Source organism: Xenopus tropicalis, chromosome 7 (assembly GCF_000004195.4).
Source record: "Xenopus tropicalis strain Nigerian chromosome 7, UCB_Xtro_10.0, whole genome shotgun sequence".
Classification (NCBI taxonomy): Eukaryota; Metazoa; Chordata; class Amphibia; order Anura; family Pipidae; genus Xenopus; species Xenopus tropicalis.
Window position 1 is genome coordinate 101601766 of NC_030683.2, and position 26714 is coordinate 101628479.

Here is a 26714-nt window from a genome sequence, read left to right on the forward strand (position 1 = left end):
TTCAGATGACATGTAGTTAAGACTTTGTCCAAGAAGAAAAAAGAGAAACCGTAAAGGAAATTAAAGTGGATCCTTAGAAAAGATTTACTAGACTAATAACAGTTGCAGGACTTTTTGAGGTCATTCTCTAAATGTGTCATCAGTTTATCATGTTGATTACCTCGTATTTTCTTTTCATGATGGCTTATTGATGCAAGAATGCTTCCATTCTTAACCTGCCTTGGCAGTCTTGGCATTGGAACCACTAAGCTACATCAGTTAAACTTTACCCTACTTCCAGCTCTCCATGCATGATGATTTATGCATTCACTTTTTTACAAGACAAGCTGAAACCCAAGAGGAAAAAAGCCAGAACCTACTGTGTCTAGATTTTATGCCAAAATAATAAATCTCTCTAAAAATCAAAGGTGCTTTATCCAAACGTGCTTAGCCATAACACAGGGAAAATAGATTGCCAGGAGACCTGTAACAAAAAATGTTTCTGTATTGAGGAATAGTAAGGCAATGGATTGAATGGAAGTATGCCCCCTGGTGCCAGAGGGCAATAATAAGGATCATTTGTAGTTGCTTTCAACTGATAGTAAATGTTAACAGCACAACATCTGAAGATATTTTTTTTTCTCCAGAGTACCTCCAAAATTCTTTGAAATATTAAAAGAAAACGATACCCCCGAATAATGTAAATTTCTATTAAAATATATTGCAAAAACAGCAGCTCGGATGTAAACTCCTGTTTCATCTAAATAAAATGTTTTTTTTTTAATAAAAATATACTTTTATAGTAGTATGTGCCATTGGGTAAACCTAAATAGAAAATTGCCATTTTAAGTACTAAAGGCCGTCCCCCTTGGATTATAGAATTCATGGGCACACAAACAAACCAATTGCACATGTACATGCTAGGCCACATCAGCCAATTAATGGACAGAGTTCCGCCTTTTGCTCCCACGCTACTTCCTGTTACAGTCAGAGCTGCATTATTTCCTGTCAGCTGATCTCTGAGGGAGCACCCAGCCCGTCACTAAATGGTGGATAATGGGAAAAGATATAACAGGGCAATATTTACTGGTATATATATATAGTCCAGTTTGGTGAGATTCTTTATTAGGCCACTTAATATGATTGAAACTGTTGGTTAAATAATCTTTTTGAGGGTATAGTTTTCCATTTAAAAAAAATAATTTTATTGGTAAAATATAGTGTTGAATTTTAAAACCATAGACTGGTAACGTGCTCTACCATATATCTTTTACAGGGGAACCATAAAGTACCCTAATAGACCTTGTATGGAGAAATGCATATACTTGCTTCATAATAATGCTCTAGAATGCATGCATATTTTCATTTAAAATATCCATTTTCAGAGATGACTGGTGTTTTTGGTTTGGCTATGGAAGAATTTTTAAACAAGAGATAAGAGCAAATAGTATTAGACAGTCGTACTGTATATGATATACATCTGACTAATGAAAATTCTACAAACATTATTTTGTTAGATGGCATACCTGTATAGAACATACAGTATCTCCACCATTCATTTTGTATGAATGCTTTTCTGGGACAGATATAGAAAAATAGAGATTATTAGCAACTATGCAGTTGTAGTTTTCTTTAACTAGATCATTTATTACAAAGAAAAAGAGCTTCTCGCATTTCCCCACAGGTGGGCTCGAGACAATTAAAAATGGGGCAGTAGTTTAGGGAGGTTTTTGCTACTTATGCAGTTGTAGATAAAATATAGGTCCATATTGATTTACATTGCTGCTTTTGCATTTTCTTCTTAAAGGGATACTGTCATGATTTTTATGGGGTACTTTTTATTTATAAATGACACTGTTTACATACCAAATAATTCACTCTGCCATTTAAAATGTTATTCTTAAACCAACAAATGTATTTTTTATGGTTGTAATATTGGTGTGTAGGCGCCATCTCAGTTTCTGAGCTTTCAGAAGGAGCCAGCGCTACACATTAGAACTACTTTCAGGTAACCTAATGTTTCTCCTACTCACTGTTGCTGGAGGAGTCCCAAGCCGGACTTCTTACTATTGAGTGCTAATCTGATATCTACTGGGAACTGCTATCCTGCTACCTTCCCATCGTTCTGCAGCTCAGCAGTAAAGTGTGACTGAAGTTTATCAGATCACAGGTCACAGGGCTGTAGCACCCTGGGAAATGAAGAATATGGTTAGCCCCAAGTCAAATTTCAAAATTAAATATAATATAATAGATTTCAATGCAGCATTCTGCTGGAGAAGCTCTATTAACTGATGCGTTTTAAAAAAAAACATGTTTTACCGTGACAGTATTCCTTTAATTCTCTGCTCAGTTGGCTTCAGGTTGTTATACAAAAAAACCCTTCAGTAAAACAATGATTTCCTCCCTCTGTCAGTGCACATACCTGTTTTTAATAAATGTAAGGGCTGTATTGAATTTAAATGCGCAAATGCTGAAAGAAGGGATTTCTGAACTGACCTGCCCTAATATTCCCCAATGAAATATTCCAAATTTTATTTAAAAATATATATCTTTTGATCAACATCCAGAATAATGTATGGGTTTGATTAAATTCACATCTAGTGAGCGATTAATCAACGTTTGTGCTTTGGGACATACTTGGATGAAAAACCCTTTTTATTTAAACCATATGCTTATATAGAATTACAGACCTGTATAAAAGCTACTGGAGTTACTTCTAAGCATGTAAAATAATGTATGAGATAACTGATCAGCTGTCAGTGTGGGTTAGCAGGCCGATACACCATGCACACCTATTATAAAACATACAATTTTCAGTAATATGTTGTTGTGGCCTGAGTGCGCAAGGTCAGTGTTAATCACATACTCTATACTACTTACTGTGCAAGGTGCCGCTTTAGAGCAACTGCCATGTAACACTGTTGGAAGAGGCCTTGTTCTCCATTTGATAAGCTTAATGGGGTAACTAGTCAGCCCTGTTGTACAGTTTTGGCTTATGGATGTTCGTTTCAAAGTCTCTCTATAGGAATAAAATCATAATTGTAGGGTTCAGCTAAATTACTGTGTAAGCCTATAGGTAAATGGAGATATTGTGTGCTACAGAAACTCTTTGCTCAGTATACAGGTAATTATGCAAGCAACTCTTGATGTGTGAGGTGGGCCCTAAGGGATGGAGGAAGGGTGTTACTGAACTACAACCCTCAGCTTGATTAAATCAATTGGGCGCCATTAAAACAAATGATAACTCTTTTTTTACAGAAATGTAGAACAACCACCAAGAGGATAATCTCAGATAATACAACACAGTTTTCCAGTTTATATTCATGTACCAAGCTTTACCAGTGCTTCCCCATCAGGGGTCAATAATCATTGTGTGTATTGAGTCTACTCAGAAGTGTCCAATCCCAAGTAAAAGCCCTTTAAGTAGGACCTAGGTAGGAGCTCATCTAACCATATGTCTGAACACTTGAGACCCTACTCTGCGGGTGGTACACCCAACACTGCTAATCCTTCTGTTCTCCTAGTTGGATCTTTAGGCTGCACTTAGGTACTTAGCCTGCACACTAGCTACCCTGATCCCAACTCTCACTCCTAGAGCAAGTTATTACAAAACTATCCTCACCTGCTGGGTCTGCCTCTGCCCAGGCTTTGAGTACTATCTGCCCTCTCTAGACTAGAGAACTGATACCTCCTGGCTTTAATACTGTCAGAAACATATTTTAACCTAGGATAGGGAAACAGCTTTCTCTCCCAGCTTTAAATTAGCACCCACTTAGCTGTGTTAATGTTTAAGGGGCTGTCTGAATAAAGGGTAACTAAAACTTAAAACTAAAAAGAATTATGAATAGTTTTTATATAAAATACTATTTTAACAACCTAAAAAATCTCAATAGACACAACTATAGCAACACGCAGCGGAGTCATTTTTTTAATGTTTATTGTTACTTCATATGATCAATTTTATGTTTCATATGAAACATAAAATTGATCAAATGATTGGTCATCATTTCCCCATATTATTTTTTTAATGACAAATGTCTTATTTTTTAATTTATGAAACAGACCAATCAAGGAGTTCATTTATGGGCAGTATAAAAAATTGGGTCTACCAAATGCCCTGGCGCTTTCGATGGCATCCAACAAAATGGTCACCAGTAATTATAGTTTCTACTTCTCTCAGCAAATAAAAATATAAAAGTGGGAAGTGAGGAGTCTGCGCTGACCCCACCTACTCACACACCCTGTGCCAGTATCAGAATGAGCCTGTCTGGTCAAATTCACTCTAAGACATTTCATAGTTATCACCATCATCTTCAGCTTCCTCTGCAGTATTAAAGCCATAGTGACACATCTATACATATCTGTGCACAGCTTGTAACTTTAATTGTCCCAATTCTTTATACAAAACATCCAGTTTGGAAGTTATTAAGGTATTTTAAGATTATAAAATGTCACTGTGGCTCTGCTTTCATTTCAGCAGTCTGGATGACAGTTAATCGTGGGTTATTGTCTGGTCAGCTGTCATAAGATTCCTCAATCAATCATAAAAGCTCTTAACAATCACCAAAATACTTGTAAGACAGAGGTTAAAGTGCCCCTTTCCTGTAGGAACACAGCAAGAGTGACAGATACGACAGGATGTCTCTCCCAATCTTTTAATCCTCCATATGTAAAGAACTATAAATCATATCTAACATGAGCAGTCAAATAATAATAATAGATTTGTCTGTCACAAATATCCATGTACTCAATTCATAAACATACTTGGGAAAAAATAACACTTATCTTAAAGGAGAACTAAAGCCTTACTAAAGTAGGCTTGAAATGTTGTACAGTATGTTTTGGGCTTCTGTACCAGCCCTAGGCAACCACAGCCCTTTAGCAGGGAAGCTCTGTGCCCCCAAAGATGCCCCAGTAGCCCCCCATCTTCTTTTCTGCTGATTCCCTGCACATGCTCTGTGCTACTGTCACTTACCTGAGCTTAGGGGCCCACTCAAAATATACTGTATATAAAGAATATAAATGTCACATTTATCTGTAATTAATACAGATAATTACTACATGGTAGCTCAGAAATCAGTGCAGTTAGCATTAGCATTTAATAATCAGCCCTGTGGTGTCATCTTATATGACAGACAAACCTAATCTTCTGCTTGGTAATTTGGGATGAACCCTAAGTTTAGCTTCTCAGCAGCTGCTCAGAGTGCACTGAGCATGTGGGTGTCACTGACACTTTCCAAGATGATGACCCCCTGTGCCTAATTTGAAGGCCTGGATCATTGCTGCTATTGAGAGGCTGAAACGTTAGCAATAAGTTCAGTATATAAAATACAGCCATATTCATTTTTAGGGTCTAGTTCTCCTTTTAGTGTGGTGTATCACAACAACCAAAAATAAAACATCATCATGTATATTACATTATAATAATTTTATCTCTTGTAATGAAGGAAACATCATTTTACTGTGGGGTCCAGTAACTTCTAGTTATGCTCTGGTTTAGAAAATCATATTCCGAGCATATTCAGAGCTGTCTATTGGGGTTTCAAGCAGGGGTTACTGTCCTGACCATAGTGGGAACCTATTAAGCAGAAACACAGACTAAGCAGGCTGAATGATATCTAAATATATAACTACAAATATTGTCTGTTGTCAGCATGGCAGCACCGGTAGCAGCAGGGATAACAGGCTCTGGGGAAGCGCTGTGTGATAGCATCGTTGCCTGTCAGTGGGCTCTGGGGCTAGTGCTTCAGTAACAGTTGAAGGGCTGTAGATCTGGGAGTGGGGGAAGTATCTCCTGTTTAGGTATGGGTTCTCCTTTATGGCCAGAGATGTGTTCACTCTTTTTAGTGCTTACAATATATACACTGACTCTGGGTACTTTCTTCTGAGCACCACACTGCCATCTTTGTCTGTTTTTCCAGGCATTCCTTGACCCTAGCAGCCAGGCACTGGACAGAATATCAGATTGCAAGGTCGATGGGAAGGAAGCCCAACAACCAATTTTAGGGCCACAACGAAGAATATTTTTAGGACCGTAGAATGTTTTTTTGCTGTCCTATATTAAAATTGCACATCATTTAGAGCCCCCTTAACATTTTGACTCAGAGAAATGTTAAATGATTAATTTAATATCATTTCTTACGTCAATTTAATGCTGGAAAGTTTGCTATTTCTAAACTTTAGATTCTGCAGTGTAGTGTCTCCTCTTGACTGACTGGCAGAGCCCTCTAGTGCCCATGTGTAGAAATTGCATTTCTCTTTCCCTGTTCCCTGAAAGCTAGTAGTGTTAGCAAAGCCATTAGGACTCATACTGCAGTCACAGGACTTTTGTCACAGTCATTGAGTGAATAGGCTTCTAAAGCTGCTCCTTGCATTTGAGCAAAAGTGCCAATGCAGTCTGCCAGTCTGTTTGATCCTATTGATGCAGGGTAACCCTGGAGCTACCACCACCTTTAAGGTGGGGTTCCCAGAGCAGCCTGTGTCAAGCGATACCTAAATAAATGGATGAAGGTGTCATTTTTGGGCCAAGCACTGGAAATGACAACACTCGATCACACAAAGAAATAACTTGTCTAAGGTCGCAAGTAGCTGAACTCGTGGCTTCCTGAATGCCATGACTCCAATGCATTCCTTCAGTTATTAAAGGGTAGAATCCATGGGAAAGTTCTACACCCACTGAGACCTATTCAGTATGGCATTCCATGAAACATGATTTCCTATTTGGCTCCTTTTTCTGCTTCCAAAGAGTTCCAATCAGATTAGAGGTGACCATGCACAAGCTGATAAAAGCTGCAGACTTTGGTAGTATATTAGCCTTTGTACGGAGGCTCCCTGGTGGATATCTGGCCCAAAAATCTTCCAGATAGGACTTTATTATGATCTGCTCATTAGCCCAGGGGCAGAATGATTGGAAGATCCTGATTTTGTTAAGTGTGTTTGTGGCTAAATTGGGTAAAGACCTGCTCATTTGGCAAATGTTTAAAAAAAAAAAAAAAAGGATTGTTTAGTGTATGGACATCTTACTACAGTGATTCCCAAACTGTAGGGTGCCCTCACTTGCTTGAGGTGTCAGTCTGAAGGCAAATTATTATACAGCTATTTAAATATAGAGGGACGTTGCACACCTACACTAAAAATATAAACGGGACAGGTTTAACAGTTATGGGTTTTGTTGGTGTTTGCAAAAGTCAATAAACTAGGGGGCTGATTTACTTACCCACGAACGGGTCGAAATGAGTCCGATTGCGTTTTTTTCGTAATGATCGGTATTTTGCGATTTTTTCGTATGTTTTGCGATTTTTTCGGATTCTTTACGAATTTTTCGTTACCAATACGATTTTTGCGTAAAAACGCGAGTTTTTCGTAGCCATTACGAAAGTTGCGTAAAATCTGGCGATTTTTTGTAGCGTTAAAACTTGCGCAAAAAGTTGCGCTTTTTTCGTAGCGTTAAAACTTACGCGAAACTTTGCACCTTTTAAGTTTTAACGCTACGAAAAATGCGCAACTTTTCGCGTAAGTTTTAACGCTACGAAAAAAGCGCAACTTTTTACGCAACTTTCGTAATGGATACGAAAAACTCGCGTTTTTACGCCAAAATCGTATTGGTAACGAAAAATTCGTAAAGAATCCGAAAAAAACCCAAAACATACGAAAAAGTCGCAAAATGTTCGTTTTCAAGTCGGAACTTTTCCAATTCGGGTCGGATTCGTGGGTTAGTAAATCAGCCCCTAAGTGTAATGAAAGAACCTTAAGGATCACTGTTCTGCAAATGTTGTTAGCCTGTTGGCCAGCAGGGGGAGTCCTGTGCTTGCTTAGCTTGTGAATAGCAGGGCTTCTGTAGGAGAAAACTGTAATGTAGGGTTTTTCCCTAACTTTTATCACTAATCACCATGTCTGGACTGGGATTTTAAATAGGCCCTGACATTTCAAGTACACAGAGGCCCAAACAGCCCCCTATCAGCCCAATAAACAGTGACTGTCTATGGCATCTTACAGCAGCCCCTCTGGCATTTGCCAGAATCCACAGATTGCCAGTCTGGGCCTGCTGATCATAGCTCAGCACCCTCATATCTTCATTCAGCTTGTATACTTAATGCATTTTGCCTGCAGTCATGTAAAGTTAAATACAGCATTAGTATTGTGTTTGACTGAACAGGGATCCAGATGACAGAAGTGCTGAAAGCATGTGTGCCTTAATTGCGCCTCTTAGGATCTGTTTCCATTCCACTAACATGCGGTGATTAGGAACAATTTTAAATTGCTAAATTGCCTTGAGTGTATCAGGTATGAAAATGATTTAATGTGACTGTAATTATGCTTTGTGGTAAACTTCTTCCTATGCTTGCTTGGAATGGGGTTTAACATTCAAAGCTGCATTGGTGAGATCAGAGGACTTGCCCCAGTGTAATTGGTAGTATAATTGGGTTGTTATTTTGTATATCATAAACACTGCATCATGTAAAATTAAGATGCATTGGCACAGCAAATCTAACTCTTGCTCAGTGTGCCATGGGCAGGGGCACTCACACATTAGTTTATAGTAGTGCTCTTTCATACTTTTTGCAGTGCTCCCTCTGACTTGTGTCCTTGTGCCCAGTGTTCCCTCCTACCTGTGTCCTTGTGCCCAGTGTTCCCTCCTACCTGTGTCCTTGTCCCCAGTGTTCCCTCCTACCTGTGTCCTTGTGCCCAGTGTTCCCTCCTACCTGTGTCCTTGTCCCCAGTGTTCCCTCCTACCTGTGTCCTTGTCCACAGTGTTCCCTCCTACCTGTGTCCTTGTCCCCAGTGTTCCCTCCTACCTGTGTCCTTGTCCCCAGTGTTCCCTCCTACCTGTGTCCTTGTGCCCAGTGTTCCCTCCTACCTGTGTCCTTGTCCCCAGTGTTCCCTCCTACCTGTGTCCTTGTCCCCAGTGTTCCCTCCTACCTGTGTCCTTGTGCCCAGTGTTCCCTCCTACCTGTGTCCTTGTCCCCAGTGTTCCCTCCTACCTGTGTCCTTGTCCCCAGTGTTCCCTCCTACCTGTGTCCTTGTCCCCAGTGTTCCCTCCTACCTGTGTCCTTGTGCCCAGTGTTCCCTCCTACCTGTGTCCTTGTCCCCAGTGTTCCCTCCTACCTGTGTCCTTGTCCCCAGTGTTCCCTCCTACCTGTGTCCTTGTGCCCAGTGTTCCCTCCTACCTGTGTCCTTGTCCCCAGTGTTCCCTCCTACCTGTGTCCTTGTCCCCAGTGTTCCCTCCTACCTGTGTCCTTGTGCCCAGTGTTCCCTCCTACCTGTGTCCTTGTCCCCAGTGTTCCCTCCTACCTGTGTCCTTGTCCCCAGTGTTCCCTCCTACCTGTGTCCTTGTCCCCAGTGTTCCCTCCTACCTGTGTCGTTGTGCCCAGTGTTCCCTCCTACCTGTGTCCTTGTCCCCAGTGTTCCCTCCTACCTGTGTCCTTGTCCCCAGTGTTCCCTCCTACCTGTGTCCTTGTGCCCAGTGTTCCCTCCTACCTGTGTCCTTGTCCCCAGTGTTCCCTCCTACCTGTGTCCTTGTCCCCAGTGTTCCCTCCTACCTGTGTCGTTGTGCCCAGTGTTCCCTCCTACCTGTGTCGTTGTGCCCAGTGTTCCCTCCTACCTGTGTCGTTGTGCCCAGTGTTCCCTCCTACCTGTGGCCTTGTGCCCAGTGTTCCCTCCTACCTGTGTCGTTGTGCCCAGTGTTCCCTCCTACCTGTGTCCTTGTGCCCAGGGTTCCCTCCTACCTGTGTCGTTGTGCCCAGTGTTCCCTCCTACCTGTGTCCTTGTGCCCAGTGTTCCCTCCTACATGTGTCGGTGTGCCCAGTGTTCCCTCCTACCTGTGTCGTTGTGCCCAGTGTTCCCTCCTACCTGTGTCGTTGTGCCCAGTGTTCCCTCCTACCTGTGTCGTTGTGCCCAGTGTTCCCTCCTACCTGTGTCGTTGTGCCCAGTGTTCCCTCCTACATGTGTCGGTGTGCCCAGTGTTCCCTCCTACCTGTGTCGTTGTGCCCAGTGTTCCCTCCTACCTGTGTCGTTGTGCCCAGTGTTCCCTCCTACCTGTGTCCTTGTCCCCAGTGTTCCCTCCTACCTGTGTCGTTGTGCCCAGTGTTCCCTCCTACCTGTGTCGTTGTGCCCAGTGTTCCCTCCTACTTGTGTCATTGTGCCCAGGGTTCCCTTTACATTCATTTGTGTATTGGAAGGGAATTTAAAGACAGCTGGTACGGGTAGGCAGTTTAGCCAATTTGGGCATTTTGAGTATCAGTACATATATGAACCCCTAGAGAGTTTGATAGATTTTTCTGGAACATTATTCATATAGAAAATCTGGTTGGCTAATGCTAATGTTGGGGATCACTAGCTGTTCAAGTCAAGAGTCAATATATTTATCTTGTTTAGCTATCTCTGGTTTGCCTTCCAGCCAGATGGCATTATACACTTGACCTGTTGAGCATTCATATACAGTGAGAATATCCACCACCAGCAAAAGCTGAGGCACACCGAAGACAGTTGACCTGGAATGTATAAAGCAGGACTTCTGGTGTCTACAACATGGCTGCCTGGGGCTGATGTACATAGGACATTATCCAGCAGGGGTGCAAATATACCTGCAAAAGTTTTATAGAGGTTCTAGATCCCCAGCTTGAGCTGATGGAATATTCACTAAGAAATAATGGAGAGGGACTTTGTAGGTAAACATGTTAACAATATCATTATATATTTGCATAGAGTATACCAGCAACTATTTTTAGTAATGCCGTCCCTTTAAATTCTGCATATTTCTAGTTTTTTTTTCTTCTCGGAAAGCATTGGATCTGATCTCATCCACTTGGAACTGATGACACCTGCTAGCATCTGTACAAGGAGGTCATATATATAAGTGTGCTGAGAGGCTCTTGGAATGGTGGAGAACTGTAGGATAAAGCAGCTGTTGTGTTTAGGTATAATTTCCTTTTCTCTGACAGTTCTGCAACGTCTGTTTCCTGAACGTGCATGACTGAGCTACAGCAGAGCCGAAACATTTAGGCTGGATCATTTCAATTGAGATAAATCTAACAAGAGCAGAACGCATTGTAAACTCTAATTTAGGTCAGCAAGGGGAAATGGGAAGCAAATGTAAAGTTAGGAATTGTTAATTAACTGAACAAAGCAGCTTACATTCTACAGTAGGTAGGGATGTAAAGTTTACACTACATTTGTGCTTTTATTCATTAAATAATGGTGGCCTGGTAAATCCCCAATTGTCTTTCAATGTGCTGTATTTCCCTACCTATTATGGTCACCAGAGCTGGGTAATGTTGGCACCCAGGGCAATATTGCTTGGCCCAGAACCCTGCCTGCTCATTCTCCTGCCCCTAGTAATGAATGGCTTACTCTTGCACCTATGTATTATCACCCCCCCCCCCTCCCAAATGCACATTAGGTTCTGGCTCTGATGGTCACTGAACCACAACCCTTTCTACTCTGGCTAACATTAATAAGACTTGTGCCATTGTCAGTTCCTAACTTATAATGTACAAATGCCCCAAGTGTGGATCCTATATAACATGATAGGGCACCTATAACACCGCAGTCCCAACATATTAAGCATCTTCATCGTTTTTAGCAACTGCATGCAGAAAACACCAGAAACACTTTCATTGTGTTATGTATGTGTTCCATGTCATGATGCATGCAGATCACATGTGACTCAATGTAAAAATGTAATTGAACTGCACTGAAATCTAGTTTCTATTCAGCTTCTTCCAGAAGTTGCATTTGCAGGAACCTCATTTGGAAACCAGTGAAAATTTGTAGGCACACCAACTCATGCCTGGTAACAGCCCAGTCTCTGAATTTCTGTAATTTGGACCCAAATTAGTCTCAAGGACATTGAGAGAGAGCTGGAAGCATGAGCAGGGGGTTGAGTCAGTGGATAATGGGACATAATCAAGAAATCCCACCAAGTTGTAGAACATACTATAGAACATCTAGAATCACCTGCTGAGTTTATAGTATTCTTTATAGTGATAAATCAAGTCTAAATATACAGGTACCCCCAAAGCTAATATAATGTGAAATGGAGGTACTTACTGCTTCAGTACTGCTTTACCAGTAAATTATGCATGTGACTTTCAGGGCAGGCCCTCGTGCGTGTTGGAGGCAGGGTGCGGAAGAACTATATCTTTCAGGTAAAGACAGTAATATGGGTGCCAGTGGTCCTTAACAGTAATTTGGATCTCCATATCTTAAGTCTACTAAAAAATCAATAAAACATTAATTAAACCCAGTAGGATTGTTTTGCACCCAATAAGGATTATTTATATCTTATCTGGGATCAATTACATGGTACTGTTTTATTACTACAAAGAAAAAGGAAACCAGTTTTAAAATTCTGAATTATTTGATTAAAATGGAGTCTATGGGAAACAGGCTTTCTGTAATTCGGAGCTTTCTGGATAATGGGTTTCCGGATATGGGATCCCATACCTGTATAATAATTAGCATATACACTCACAAACACTCTTCAGAAGTTAATGCCCCTCAGGGGTTAATCACAGCACAATATATAGCCAAGTGTCACCCCAAGCTACCCAAATTCTACCCCTAGATCTGTGCACTTAAGTCCCTACTCTTCAGCAGTATACTTGGGCAGGACTCTTAGCCTAATCTCCAACAAGGAGATTTAGTTGCCAACCAGCTTCCCTACTCCTACCTATCACTCCTGAAGTGATCTATAACAGAAAATATCCTGACAGATAACTAGGCCTACCTTTGCCTAGTCTCCAATTTCTTCCTCTACCTGTCTAAGGGAAAATCCAGGAAGAAAGAGAGACTGAACCATATCAGTTCATCACTTACATACCTTAGAGCTTAGAACAGTGACCTCTCTCCTGGTCAGCTATTGAACTGCAAGGAGCATAGTTTGATGCAGAAACAGGAACACTTTCTAACTATTTCTCAGGACCCCCTTAGCTGTCTAAACTTTAGGTGACTGCCTGAGCAAAGGGGTGACTATTTTTTCAGTCCCCCACACTAACATTTGGCTATGAGTCAATATAAAGTCAAGATTGTCCATCTGGATGGATTTGTCACTGGGACACTGCAGCAACCATCACCGATGAAAGAAATAGCTGAAATATTAACCTTAGAGGCAGTAATCTCTGCATAATATCTGTCCAGCTCATCTGACACAACTCCCTGGTGTAAGTACAAAATTCATGCTTGCTGCTTATACTTGGATATTTGAATAAAGGACAGCTGTAGCCCATCCGGCAAACAGAAATAGGAAGTTGTCTACTTTAGTTCTCCCTTCAGGCTTACAGCAGAGCCTAGCTAAATAAAACTATGTAGAATAACTTTATCCATTTTTTAGAAGGATATTAAACAATCAAAAGATTGATAATTTTCTTGCCAAGTAAAGCAAGGGTACCCCATGATTGGGAAGAGCTTGGCACAAAGCAACAGGGGAAAGCTAAGCAGGCGCTCTTTGCACTTACATGTAAATGTGGCCACCAGAGGTTACCTTCCTCTCTAGTCGATAGAAAAAGAATGGCAGCCTCCTTCCCACACACATGTGCATGCATATAGCTCCCATAGCAGAATTGACTGTTTAATTGCGTTTAAAAAGTGAACAAAGACCTTAATCATCAGTATCCTTTTAAGAATGCATACATTAACTGATTTTGGTTGTCTGGATATTATCTTGGAATGTCAATGATGGAAGTACTTAGGCCTTTAAACAACATTTTCTGTACTGGAGAACATTAATTTCACTTATCAGCTGATAAGTAAGAATATGTTGGCCCTACCAAATCTGGCTCCTGATCAAAGTAAAGGAGCATTGATCTAATGTACTGTGCCAAACCCAGGCTTATGCCACATAATTACTGGGGAAGGAACTGCAGGTTTCCCCTCCAGCTGTGCAGGAAGAATTGAGCTCCTAAAAATTAGAAATGACAGCATCCATGCTGAAAGGCTTCTATACTCCAGAGGTATCAAATAATTATTTTAACTACAAGAGATTTGGAGAAGTCTTGTCTAAGGGCATTAGAACATACAAGTAACCGAAGGTTAGCCTACGAGTTGGTATAGAGAATATGGGTTTAGGGTTATGCAGAGAGGTTAGGGCCTCTAACTTGCTCATCTCTTGATCAACTTGAACTAGTCTCATGTTGAACATCAACTTGTTGCTCCTTCTGACAGCATTCAGTGTTGTAGGTTGGGTATTTCTGAGTATACAGTATATTGCAAATATCAAAGGGTTATTACACAATGTAATATATAATTTTGTCTCTAAGATTTTCTGGCCAAATTGTCTTCATGGGAAATGCCCTCTATGAGATACTCACATACTACACCAAACTTTTAGTATAAATAAATACGGACAAATCACAACCTCGCCCAAGTATATTCTCAAAGGAGATTCAGCTGCACTTACAGTTCATTTAGTCTGTCTGTCATTTGGCATCCTACAACGCCAAGATTTGGAGGAAGCTGATAAGAACTATATTGGTACATTGGTCCTTGCAGATCTCTATGAAAACCTTGGAACCCTATTGAATACAGCTGTCAAGTACATTATAAATGAAATGAAGGCCATGGTTAGGAAAATAGGAGGCAGCGGTAAGGGAATCACTGGAGAATAGTTGCCACAATCGTGGAGGCTCAATAATAAGGATTATATGAAGAAACTTTTTTTGCTGTAGATCAGAGAATCCTATTAAAAATCCTGCCACTAAAGATAACCGATAAACAAAGACTTAATGGATGTGGGTATAAATTATGCTTGGTTTAGGATCTGCAATTTACTGGCCTGTCATGCTAGTTGGACCACTCATAATGCAAAGTCCTGAACTAGGGCCATACCACTATGAAACACAATTGTCAGCCTGAGCAGAAAAGTCCCAGAGGCAAAGGAATGTAATCATCACAGCAGACCTGTCCAGCAACTGATTCATGTGAGTCAGGGGAAGCCGAACTTCCAGCAGCTTTTCAAAGAAAGTAGTCACAGCATTTGTGAGAAAACACTACCTTAATTCTACCAAATCCTGTCTCCACCATTGCAGGATTATCCTTCTTCCTGAAGTTGAGCTGCTTCATTTTTCCACTTTTCCTGCAGGCATCTTCCCGTGACTTTGGAAAACCAAAGTGATGTGTAGGCCTTTCCACCAGCAATTTATTCTGTTGCCAGTGGATCGGCATTTTGGAAAGATTAGTCGCCCATGGTAGCAGCGATCTATTGCGGGCGACTAAATCTCTCTCTCCATGGGACGCAAGTACTTCACTATCTCTATTGTATGGATGCTTTTTATTCTCTTGTTTGCTTAAAGGGATACTATAATGCCTTATAATGCAGTTTCAATTAACAATTAAACCCAGTGAGTTCTGATTTAGTATTGCAGCCGTTGGTGCCCATGCACAAAGCATCTGTGTGTTTGACAATGGTTGCGCTCTGCCCTTTGTACAAAATTCAAAATAAGGGTCAAAGCCCAGGCAGTTAATACAGGGCCCCTATTTCTCTTTAGACTGTGCTTATGAATGCTGCGCATGTCGACACACTGACCACCAACCACAGATGTTTGTAACCCTTTTTTAAACCAAATTTTCACTTGCACAACCAGGTCACCCATATTTGGAAGCATTATTATCAAAATTAAAGTTACAGGTAGTTACAAATATTATTTTGACATACAATGCACAAATAAATTATTTTAGACAACACCTGCAACCTTGGATTAGAACCCATTTTAGTGGTGCTAGGGCATTACCAGAATTGCAAGTGACCTTTACTGGTGAGGTTGGTTTCAAATAATGAGACCCAGACTTTGACTTATTTGATCGGCACCATCCAGTGACCTAACTGGTTGGCTGGGCCACCAATTAAGCACATCTTTGGCCAATTCTACCATGCAATTTTTAGTCAAATTGGGCAAATTACAGCTTCTGACCTTTAAACTTTTAACCAGATCGCACAGGGCATGCAGGCTTATTTACTTGACAAGGCAAGGAACAAAGTTCAAGCAAAATTGCAGTGCATTTTTCCCACAAGTCCAGTGTCATTTTTGATTCAAACAGTGGTCCTCTTGACACAATTGCGTGCATATACTGCAGTTGCGTCCAGTTCACCATAATGGATGCAACTGTGCTAGTGATGTGTACGCCCTATTCTTTTGGCACTACTGAACTGTGTTTATTAACGCAGGTTGCCAAGGGAACCCTAGAGCTACAGCCTGGTCCAGAGGTGGTGGTAGCTCCAATGTTTCTGTGCATCCATAAGTGCCTTTAATGAAAGTAGTTTTAAGCATAATTCACTGTGGAAAAAAAGTGGAAATTGTCTACTGCTCTTGCAGATATACATGAGCCCTACTGTGCAATGCAGCTGGTCCTTGGCTGGCTCATTTATCTGCACTGGCCATCCATATCTGTAAATGCTGAACTGATATTGATCAGTAAAAATATTGGCTAGTTTTAATTTAAATGCCCAAATCATTTAGCAGTAATCATTCTTTGTTCAAGCAACTTAGCACCGGCATGTCTGTTCCATAAGTAACTCAATCAATGCTATGGCAGAAATATGCTCCGTCGTGCAGATAAAGGTGTAACAGAGAAAGACAATGCCTGCTGGTTTAGTAGTGGGCCATGCCCCTTGCAACTAAAAAACTTGATTTATAGTTGTAATTTATAGTTCTATTGTGTTTCTCTCCTGCTCGTCCTTAACTCCACCACTTTGTCACTGTAACCCCTGCCTGACTGCAAGGGCCAGCAAATGATTCTATTGGGGAGGTAGGTGCTTAATTCTCAAACTGGAGAGCTGCCCAGAAACACAATACAAACGCAATAAAATAGAGACCAGTTTCAGATTGTCTAAGATTGTCATAGCCTACAGTATAAAAATACATCTTAATATAAGGCTCTTAGTTTAAGTTAAGGAAATATATGATCTAAAAACTTTGCAGTCCCCTAAATGGGTAAAACAGGCTGTGCATCTGTAGATTTGTGTTCTGTGTGTTGTGCTCTGCTTATACATACAAAATACAAATAATGGCAGTTTTCCAATACCAGCCCACATTCCAAATTCAGAATCTTTTTGGCCAGATCTCTGTCGATACTAAAAAAATCTTAGCATACCAGACCTACCAGGGTTTCAATTAACCAAACAGGGCAAAGACAGGGTCATGGAACAGACCCAACTGAATAATTTGTGGGTAAGCCAAGGTTTATAAAATCCCAATAAGACTAGAAAATATTTTGTTTTATGTAAAAGCTAATGTTATTTAAATATAATACACAGTTATAATCAGTACTCTGTGATGTCAAATGACTGAAACGGGAGTATTATCATAAAAAAATGTACCCCCCTGGTAAATATGAGGATATTAGAAGTTACCTTGAATTCAGCCTCTGTGAATTTACATGGTCATGGAACTCATCAGTGACTTATAATATCCTTATATTTTGCATTAGGGGGTACATTATTCACTATATAGTACACAAGAGTCATAAATAACCTGTAAAATACAGGAATGCTTAATGATGTCATCACTTACAATTAGTGCTTAGTGTCACATGGTAAAATCTGAGGATTTTAGAACTTTGGAGCTCCATGACCTGTATGCAAGTTCTTGTATTTTTAATATCGTTATACTTTACAGTAGAAGAGGCACATGGTTACTATACACACTATAAATTAAGTTTTTATCTCACACGGGAGATTTAGCCTAAAACAAACTGTAACTGAAACAAAATCCAGTAGCATTCCTATCAGTTTACTAATTGGAAAATGTTTTCCTGAGAACTGGGAAATTTTTAGGGGCAGATTTATCAAAATGTGAGATCAGAGCTCACCACTGAAAAACGCACCCACCTTCTATTCATTCCTATGGGATTTTTAGAAGCGTATTGATCCTTTGGTGAACACTCACCCATTGATAAATATGCTTTGAATTACACTTTTAATGAACTGAAACATTTATTAAAGTTGATACCTGAGAACGTGAGCAGTCGAACGCTATTGTGGGATCAGCTCACCCATTCGAACTGGATAATTATTTCTAAAACCTTTTATCAAAATATGATCCAAACAAATTGTTACATACATTTTTAAATCGGAAATCATTGTTATTTTTTTTATGGGCAGTATTAATGATGAATAGACGGTCCCCACACAATCATGCCAATAGAGTAACAAAAATCAAAGTGCTGAATTTTAAACACATGGGCATTTTATTAGATGTACACAGGAATATCAGTTGATCTCTGCATGTTCATGCTTCATGAGAAACAGATTTTTAAAAGCCCAGCGGGATGTCTCCCATGCAGGTTAAGCTTACTGAACAATCCCCTCTTATTGCACAACGCTGAGAGAGAGGAGCTTTGAGATAAGCACTTCTGCTGTTTTCAGTCAAAATATTTCAATGCGCTGCCAAAAGGGTCCCTAATTGAAAACATTGATCAGCGCTCAGACAAATGGTGCCGAGCATCCTTTCAGTATCCACTGCGAGTAGCTTGATTTGATTAATTCAATTTCCCCAACCCATCTGGTAAAACAAGATCCAAAACAAGGAATGTCTATCTGGCATTGTGTTTGTTTCTTTAGAGGGATAAAGAGGGAAACAAAGGATGAGGAACACCTGTAACATGTTACAATCCATTGTTGTGGTACAAAGAAAGGTTTATAGATACACAACACTGTGTCTTAATACATGAAAGTATCATTTGGTATCGGCGCCTACCTTATTTCCGCTGTATTGACCAAACACAAATGAGCGCCTCCCTTTGTCAGGCCAGATGTTCCGCCTAAAAACCAGTGTTAAAAAATGCACTTCCAGACAGCTGCCTGATCCTGAGCATTGCTTCTCTCCTCGCTGGCCATGTTCATGTCTGTTGGCTATCAGGCCTATTTCCCAAGTTGTCTGATGGGAAACCATTTTTTAAACAAACAAAAATCAATTTTTTTCATATTCGTCTTGTCTTCAAGATAAAAGATAAAGCAGGAAGGCCATCTGGACTGAAAAGAATATTTGGCAGCGAGAGCCCATCTTTTCAGTTTACTTTAAAAGTGAAAGTTTGATGTTTATTTGTCATTACTTTAAGGCTAAGTATTTCTGTAGTGTCCTGGGGTAGGTCATGAATAGCTGATATGACGGAGCATACATTCCATTCAAACACTTATGTGATGTATCCAGACGTGAACCCAATAGATTGCATTGATTTGTAGATTCTGCCCATTGCTTAATAGAGAGGTCCTATAATAAACAATATTTTTCATTAATGTATGTTTACGCCACATTTCCCATTAAGGCAGTGGTTGTCACACTTTTTCAGTTCAAGCCCCCTTGAACCCTTGGTCAAAGCCACCATAAGCTCATAACAAGGTGAAATACTTAGGAAACATTGGTGTTTCGGTCATTCACAATTGTTTCTAGAAAATCTGGAGCATCAAATAAGGTTTCAGCCCAAGTCTCCTCCTAACTGACCTTCAAGCTGAGCTTTCAGGTGTACCTAGGCAAGCAAATAGTCATTTAGCACTAATCTTGCTCTAACTGGCCTTAAGGCTGAGCCTCCCCTGCCACTGCACTAAGCTCCACCCATAGCGCCACAGTTTGGGAACCACTGCAGGAAGGGCACAGTAAATTTTGTTGAACAATTTTTACAAAATGGCAGCAGAAGGTTATTTGCTGCAGGAGATACCTTCAAATTCACCTTATACCAAGCAAATGGCACATATGTGGTCAAAATACCATGCTCTATATGCAGTGGATAGATAGGTCCCCAACCTTTTTTAGCTGTGAGCCACATTAGAATAAAAAGAATTGGGGAGCAACACAAGCATGAAACACAACCCCTGGGGGTTGGTAGCCCTTATGTAAATTGGCAGCCTCTGTTTGGCAATTACACTGGGTTTTTATGCAATCAAAACTTGCCTCCAAGCCAAGAATTTAAAAATAAGCACCAGCTTGAAGGCCAATGAGAGCAACATCCATGGGGTTGGGGTGCAACATGTTACTCCTGAGCCACTGGTTGGGGACCATTGATCTAGGATAATAAGATGAAACTGCTACAGTCCCAAAATATTTTTAATGTGGTTATGTCCAATAAACTAAGCCTTTTCTGCTGTATTTTCTGTTAAAAAAAATAATTCTCTTCATATTAGTCAACTAAATATTCTGAATCAATTCTTGCACAGTTGGTTTAGCCAAGAGATGGACAATCCCCTCACAGTACTACTGGCTTCGTGCACGGAGTCTATGGAAGCCCTGAGAAACGCCCCCTATAGAAAGGCTAAAGACACCCTAGGACTTCCCCCAGTTATTAAAGTCCCACAAAAAATTTGGGCAATCACTAAGACCCTATTCCCCAAACTTATGCATCTGCCATCTCCCCGTTCCCCACTGTGGAGGAACTCCAACTTCAAACACCTACTACTTCTCCCCGATTTTCAATACTGGCCTAAACTGGAAGTCCGCCACCTGCAAGATCTCCTAATAGAAGGTATATTCCCATCCTTTGACCAACTAAAAGGGAAACTAGACCAGGCAAACTTGGAAATATACAGGTACCTCCAGCTACGCCATGCAATGATATCGCAATTTGGCTCCCAAGTTATTAAGGTTGCAGAACTCCCCTTTGAGACAAGACTTTGGGACCCAAACCCCAAAAAACTGGTGTCTGAAATATACAAAATGTTCCTACCAAGTCTTGGGATCCCATTTGACACAGCTAAGCGTAAATGGGACGGTGATATCCCCCAACTCGATGACGACAAGTGGGCAGAAGTAACAGATGATCTATACAGCTTTCTGATATCCACCAAGGACAAGATGGTCCAATTTAAAATAATACACAGAACATATATCACTCCAATGCGCTTAAAGGTTATGGGGAAGAACCAACATGCCTCTTGCCCGAAATGCCAAATGACAGAAGCCGGGTTCTTTCATCTAATTTGGACCTGCCCCACAATATTCAAATATTGGACAGATGTAACTAACTACTTAAATGAACAAATCCCCTTGCCAGGTATCTTGTCCCCAGAGGTATGTCTCCTGGGACTTATAGAAGACTTAGTCCCTCTGAATAAAACTAAAACGCTACTCAGATCACTATACTTCTACGCAAAAAAGGTAATTGCAATGAAGTGGATGAGCCCCCACCCCCCCGACCTCCACCAATGGGTACAACTGGTCCACTCTAGACTCCCACTTATTAGGCTGACATATCTGGCTAGGGGCTGCCCAAATAAGTTCGAGAATGTATGGTCTCCCTGGTTAGACGCACACTCTAGCGAGAATCTCAGGATATAACACCAGGATGTCTGGTAATAAAGTTCCTCCCTAACCTTGACTCTGCAACTAGATCAGGCAATGTCCACTGTATCCAATCGTCCTTGCTATTGCATACTTGTATACGGTCATGGCATTATACACTGTAAATGTGAATGTGTTTTTATGTTATGTTTGTAAAGAAAATGAAAATAAAAACCTTTTAAAAAAAAAAATATTCTGAATCAATAACATTTCATTTCCAAATGTTCCTTATTTTTCCACAGATGTAAATGAATGTGAGAACAATAATGGCGGATGTGAAGTTCAGTGTTGCAATACAATTGGTAGCTTCTACTGTAAGTGTTCTGATGGCCACAGTCTAAAAGAAGACGGAAAGACCTGTCAAGGTAAGAGCTGTGCCACAATCTGAGTTTATAAAGAGAAATAAAGGATTTGTAGAATACTTTATATCAGATTTTTTTTTACCCCTCTTGGAAACTCATTAAAATTCATTTAATCTGGTTGCCATTTTCTTGATGTTAGATGTCTTCTATAGCTGAGTTCCCAAAACTATGTGCCCAATGCTATATAGACACACATTTTTACTTTTCTTATGCCATGTAGAAGAGGTTATTCTTGCTAAAGGTAGATGCTTTGGCTGATTAGAATGTGCAGTAGAGGACAAAGCGCTCATAAAGGGAAAGTAGTGCACTGCAGGCCTGGTAGACTTCCTATAGAAATTGTTTTGATCTAGTCTCAAAAATTGTTCCACCATCATGATTTTTTTTGCAACAGAAAGATTCTTTGACAGATGTACAAAAAAAGAACCCTGCACTTTGGGATTGAAGCCTAAGACATACTTTTATTGAATCCATCATAACAAATAAAGCCTTAGGCTATCTTTGAGGGGTTTGATCTTTATTTTTTATGATGGGTTTAATAAAATGACAATTTAGACTTTCATTCTGAAGTGCAGGATTTTCTCTTTTGTGTGTGTGCCAGGTCCGCATTGTCACTGGAGCTTTTCTTTGCACTTAGCAGTGTGCAGGACTTTACCTATACAATGGTACTTCTCCTGGCTGTTGTTGATTGATAGGCCTGCAGTTTGACCATCATCTAACTCCACTTTTCAAACACGTAAGAAATATACTAATGAAGGGGTTTTATATGGGCACTTTATCAGGAGTAAAATAACAGTTCTTTAATACTCATAGATATAAATATTGAAATATGAAGAATTAATTTTCATTTTTTTCCTCTTACCTTGACAGTAGTGAGTAGAGCACAGTCTATTTATGACTTGCAGGGATATTTTTATATATTCTGTGCATAATATAGGGATGTGTTTATATTTAATGTATGAGGGAAAATAAATGATAGATAAAGCCATGATAATGGGGTGTTTTCCTTTTTTAGATATAATACATCTGCTTTCCTCTCATAATTTTTTATTATTCTGAACAGTTGCATAAATATTCTACTACCCTTAAATCCCTAGTGTTTGCTTTGGAAAGTTTATACTTATAAATTCCCATTAGACATTATTTTGCCGCCCTTGGAACTGTGCAAAGTGCAAAGACCTTGGTGCCCCCTTAAAGGAAAACGATACCCCTCAACAATGTAGGTCTCGATAAAAATGCATTTCATAAAACAGCCCATATGTAAACCCTGCTTCATCTAAATAAACCATTTTCTTGAAAATATACTTTTTAAGTAGTATGTGCCATTGGTTAATCCCAAATAGAAAATTGCTATTTTAAGTACTAAGGGCCGCCTCCTTGGATCATAAGATTCACTGTGCACACAAACAACTACTTCCTGTTACATTTAGAGCTGCATTATTTTCTCAAAATGGTGGCTCAAGGGAAAAAGATATAGAAAGGCAATATGTACTGATATATATTTATTTTTGGTAAAATCATTTAATCAGCCACTTAATATGATATCAACTTTCTGTTGGTTAAGTATATATTCTGGGGTATAGTTTTCCTTTAACTTGTGTATCCTTCAGACATGCAAGTAAGTGGAACCTTGCCCATACCTCCTTATCCTGGCAGGTAGTAATGACAAGGCTAGCTTATGCTTTCTTACATTGCTGCCTTGTGCCCTTTGTGTCGGCTTTGTATTGGCAGGTGTACAGCGCGGCCATTGCCCTGGGGAGAAGTGCTGCTCAGGCTATTGCACTGCCTGGGGAAACATAAATGGATGCCTGTTGTGTTTAAACAGTACAGTTTTTGGATCAGTGGGTCCAACACTGTCTGCTATAGATACCCATGACACTATATCCCAGTTTGTGAATATTAAATGTATAATTGCTTCCTTGTGGGTTGGATTCCTTAGCGATTGAGAGAAGCCTCACACATGGAGTCCAGAATGCATCTACTATTTGCAGATGTAATGGCAAGCACATTCCTGTCTCAATCTGGTATATTAAAGTCTCCCATAACTGTCACCTCACCCATTACCAACATCTTAGTCATTTGCTCTACTAACAGACCATCTAATTATTCATATGGCCCCGGGGGGCTATCGATTATTCTTGCTTGAAATAAATCTTTGCCCTGGATGCAAGTGTTACCCAGATACTTACAGTCCTACATGCAATGTAATTTATCCATCTTGCTTTTTTCATAATGAACAAATCTTCTTTCAATACATTTTCAAAAGAAGGAACAGTAACTGTATGTCAGAATAACATGGGTTATTTATAGCCATAAATAGACTGAAATGATGCCATCCAGACTTTCAGCTAAATTCCATCTGAATTGTGTTAAAGTGCAAGGTTTAGATCATGGATTTTGACACTTCGGTTGCAATTGACTGTGTTGTTGCATGGACCTTCAGTGAATAGTATTTTTCTTGCAACTGCATACCTCCCAACATTTGAAAATGGAAAGAGGGACACATAGAAATGCAGATTTGTTTTTGGACATGCCCATTTTTGCAACCACACCCCCTAAATACCACTCCCATTTGACTACATTTGGAAGGTTATTTAAAGCTTGAACACATTTCTGGGGGTTTTGGGGTCTTGTTTTATGTGTTATTACAGTTTTGCTAAAAAAAAGCTGAAATTGCCCGTGGTGTGGCTTGTTGCCTTTCTGGGCTCTCTGCCAAAAGCTACTTATTTCATTAAATGTTAGAAACAATGTATCTAAGTGCAGGTGAAGCTCATTAAGATTTCTGGGCTCTCTGCCAAAAGATACTTTTTGATTAAATGTGAGAAACCTTTGTATCTAAGTGCAGGTGAAGCTTCTTTAACTTTCTGGGCTCTCTGCCAAAAGCTACTTTTTAATTAAATATGTATCTTACAAATTTACTACATTTTAGCATTCAGTGCAGGACAACAAAGGGAAATGAGGGACTTTTCAGTAAGAATCTAGGACTGTGGGTTGAGCTGTCAAAAGAGGGACTGTTTTGTGAAAATTGGGACAGTTGGGAGGTATGCCACTGCCTGCAGTCAGTTCTCCACCCCGCAACTGTGCTTGCAGTTGTAAATGACCAGTGCTCTGCTTAGTAAAACTCTCAGTAAATTGCTCAGTAGGAGCTTAAGCATTGCTGTTTATATATTGTGCTACTGGTTCTTTTGTCCTTGGCCTCTGTAAAGAAGGGTCTGTAAACCTCACCTATGGGGGGGGGCTTTTCCTCCTGGTTTCCATGATGCAGGACAGATTACATTTTCCCAGAATTCCCTTTCCTGTAACACTTACTTACTTTCTGTAAAAAGTGGTCCATTTAGCTGAAGATTAAGTTAAGACTCTGCTTTATAGACCCGCAGACACAAAATCAATAACACAATATAAAGGCAGCTTTCAAAGCGCTGCATAATAGGGCTCAATGTTTTCAAGGTGATCCTAACACTGTATTGTAAATGGGGTCCAATTAGAAATTGTTTGAGTGTAAAAAGCTTTGAATGATCAGCAATTACATAGTGCTTAAAGAAACAATTCTTAATTATTGACTACTTTCTATATAATACTGTAATAATAATGTGCTTTTGACAGGGCTGCCCTCAAAAATGAATTATTATACCAGTGTTATAAAAAGATACAAGATCATTTTATTCAGAGTTTTTAACACAGGTAACACAAGCATCCCAGGCAGTAAAAGATGCAGATAAATCCCACTCCATTTCTCCAAAGGTTGCTGGGACACATGGCCCAAAAGCTTCTGAAAGCCCCCTGGTAGCATTCATAAGTATCTAGTTACAGGTTGGATAATGCCAAATGTTTTTCCAAACTTGTGTTTTGCTTGTACTGGAAACAGTGGCACATACTTTATTCACTTGCAATATTTTTCATTTTAAGAATTATCTTTTTAAACAGTCAAGCTGATTCTAATAAGTTAACCCACAAGTCATTTTTTTCCCCATGAAATTAAATCACTAAATATTTTTTAGTCAGTTAGTGGGATCAGGCCCTGATTTGTTGAAATGACACAAAGGCCCAAGCCCAGGGTGGAATGCCTGGATTGCAGGTTGCATAGTTAGTAACAGAAAGAAGGCATTTGCAGTTCCCAGTGCCTCACCATTTTACCTATTACTAGTGGTAAGTTCATGGGAAGGTTTGGGAGTGGGTTGCAAGTAGGGTTGCCACGTTGTCTGGTTTTGAACCCAGGTTTTGAAGGGGCTGTCCAGTTCAAAACCTTCTGCCCAGTATCTCCAGTTTAAAAACCAGTCAAAATTTCCCAATCCATGTGGCGTGTGATATGATAGCCCTGCCCCAGCATCACGGTCTTCCCATAAATGTCACAAACAACACCAGCCTGCCCACAAACGTCACCAGACAACCTCCGACATCACCAACCCGTCCCCTTTGTCCAGATTTAGATTCAGACCAAGGTGGCAACCCTGGTTGAAGTTGGATTGTGAGATGCAAGCAAGAAAGGGGGAGTTGCTTAGAGATGTGAGCCGTGTGATGTGGGTGTGCTGGGGTCTGGGGTGCAACAAACTGAAATTGGCCCATGATGGGGACATTGGGTTTTTCTGTACAATTGCAAACAATTGCTGGACGGCCTCAGCTTAAACATGAACTGACATAAACTGGCACACAGACTGATGTGAATGAATAACAGTTTGTGCAAGGGCTGCAGAACATGCCCGTGCTATATAAATAAAGAGAATAAAAATGATAATAAAGTACAGATATTTAACATTGAGATTCCGCTGTATTTTCCATACCACGTACAATATGTTTAATTAACAAAACACCAACTAGTAGCAAATTCCACAGCATCTCAAAGGTCGACTTAGTACAAGAGCCTACTGCCTAGCCTTTTCAGTAACGCATTCACAGCTTTAGAATTCAGTGCAGCGTTGTACAAGACCAGACATAATATCCTATTATGTCTCCAATGGAACATGTTGGAACATTTGGAAGTGATGCACCTCGGCGTTGTTTTGAAACCTTTTTAATTCCTGTCATTTCTGCAGTAAGACTTGCACATGCTTCCAGGCGTGCTCACCAACGTTCTAGCCTTCCTCCACGCCATGGATCTCCCTATGCTCTATGCAAA

At 40.2% G+C, this 26714-nt stretch overlaps 1 protein-coding gene across 1 annotated transcript in view; it reads left to right on the top strand.

The window, feature by feature from the left end:
• megf6 (multiple EGF-like-domains 6) overlaps positions 1-26714 on the top strand; it is a 256246-nt gene that overhangs the window by 136603 nt on the left and 92929 nt on the right. Inside the window, exon 5 of the mRNA XM_002933860.5 lies at positions 21485-21607. Within this exon, the coding sequence (XP_002933906.3) occupies positions 21485-21607 (123 nt within the window). The remainder of the gene's footprint in view (positions 1-21484; positions 21608-26714) is intronic.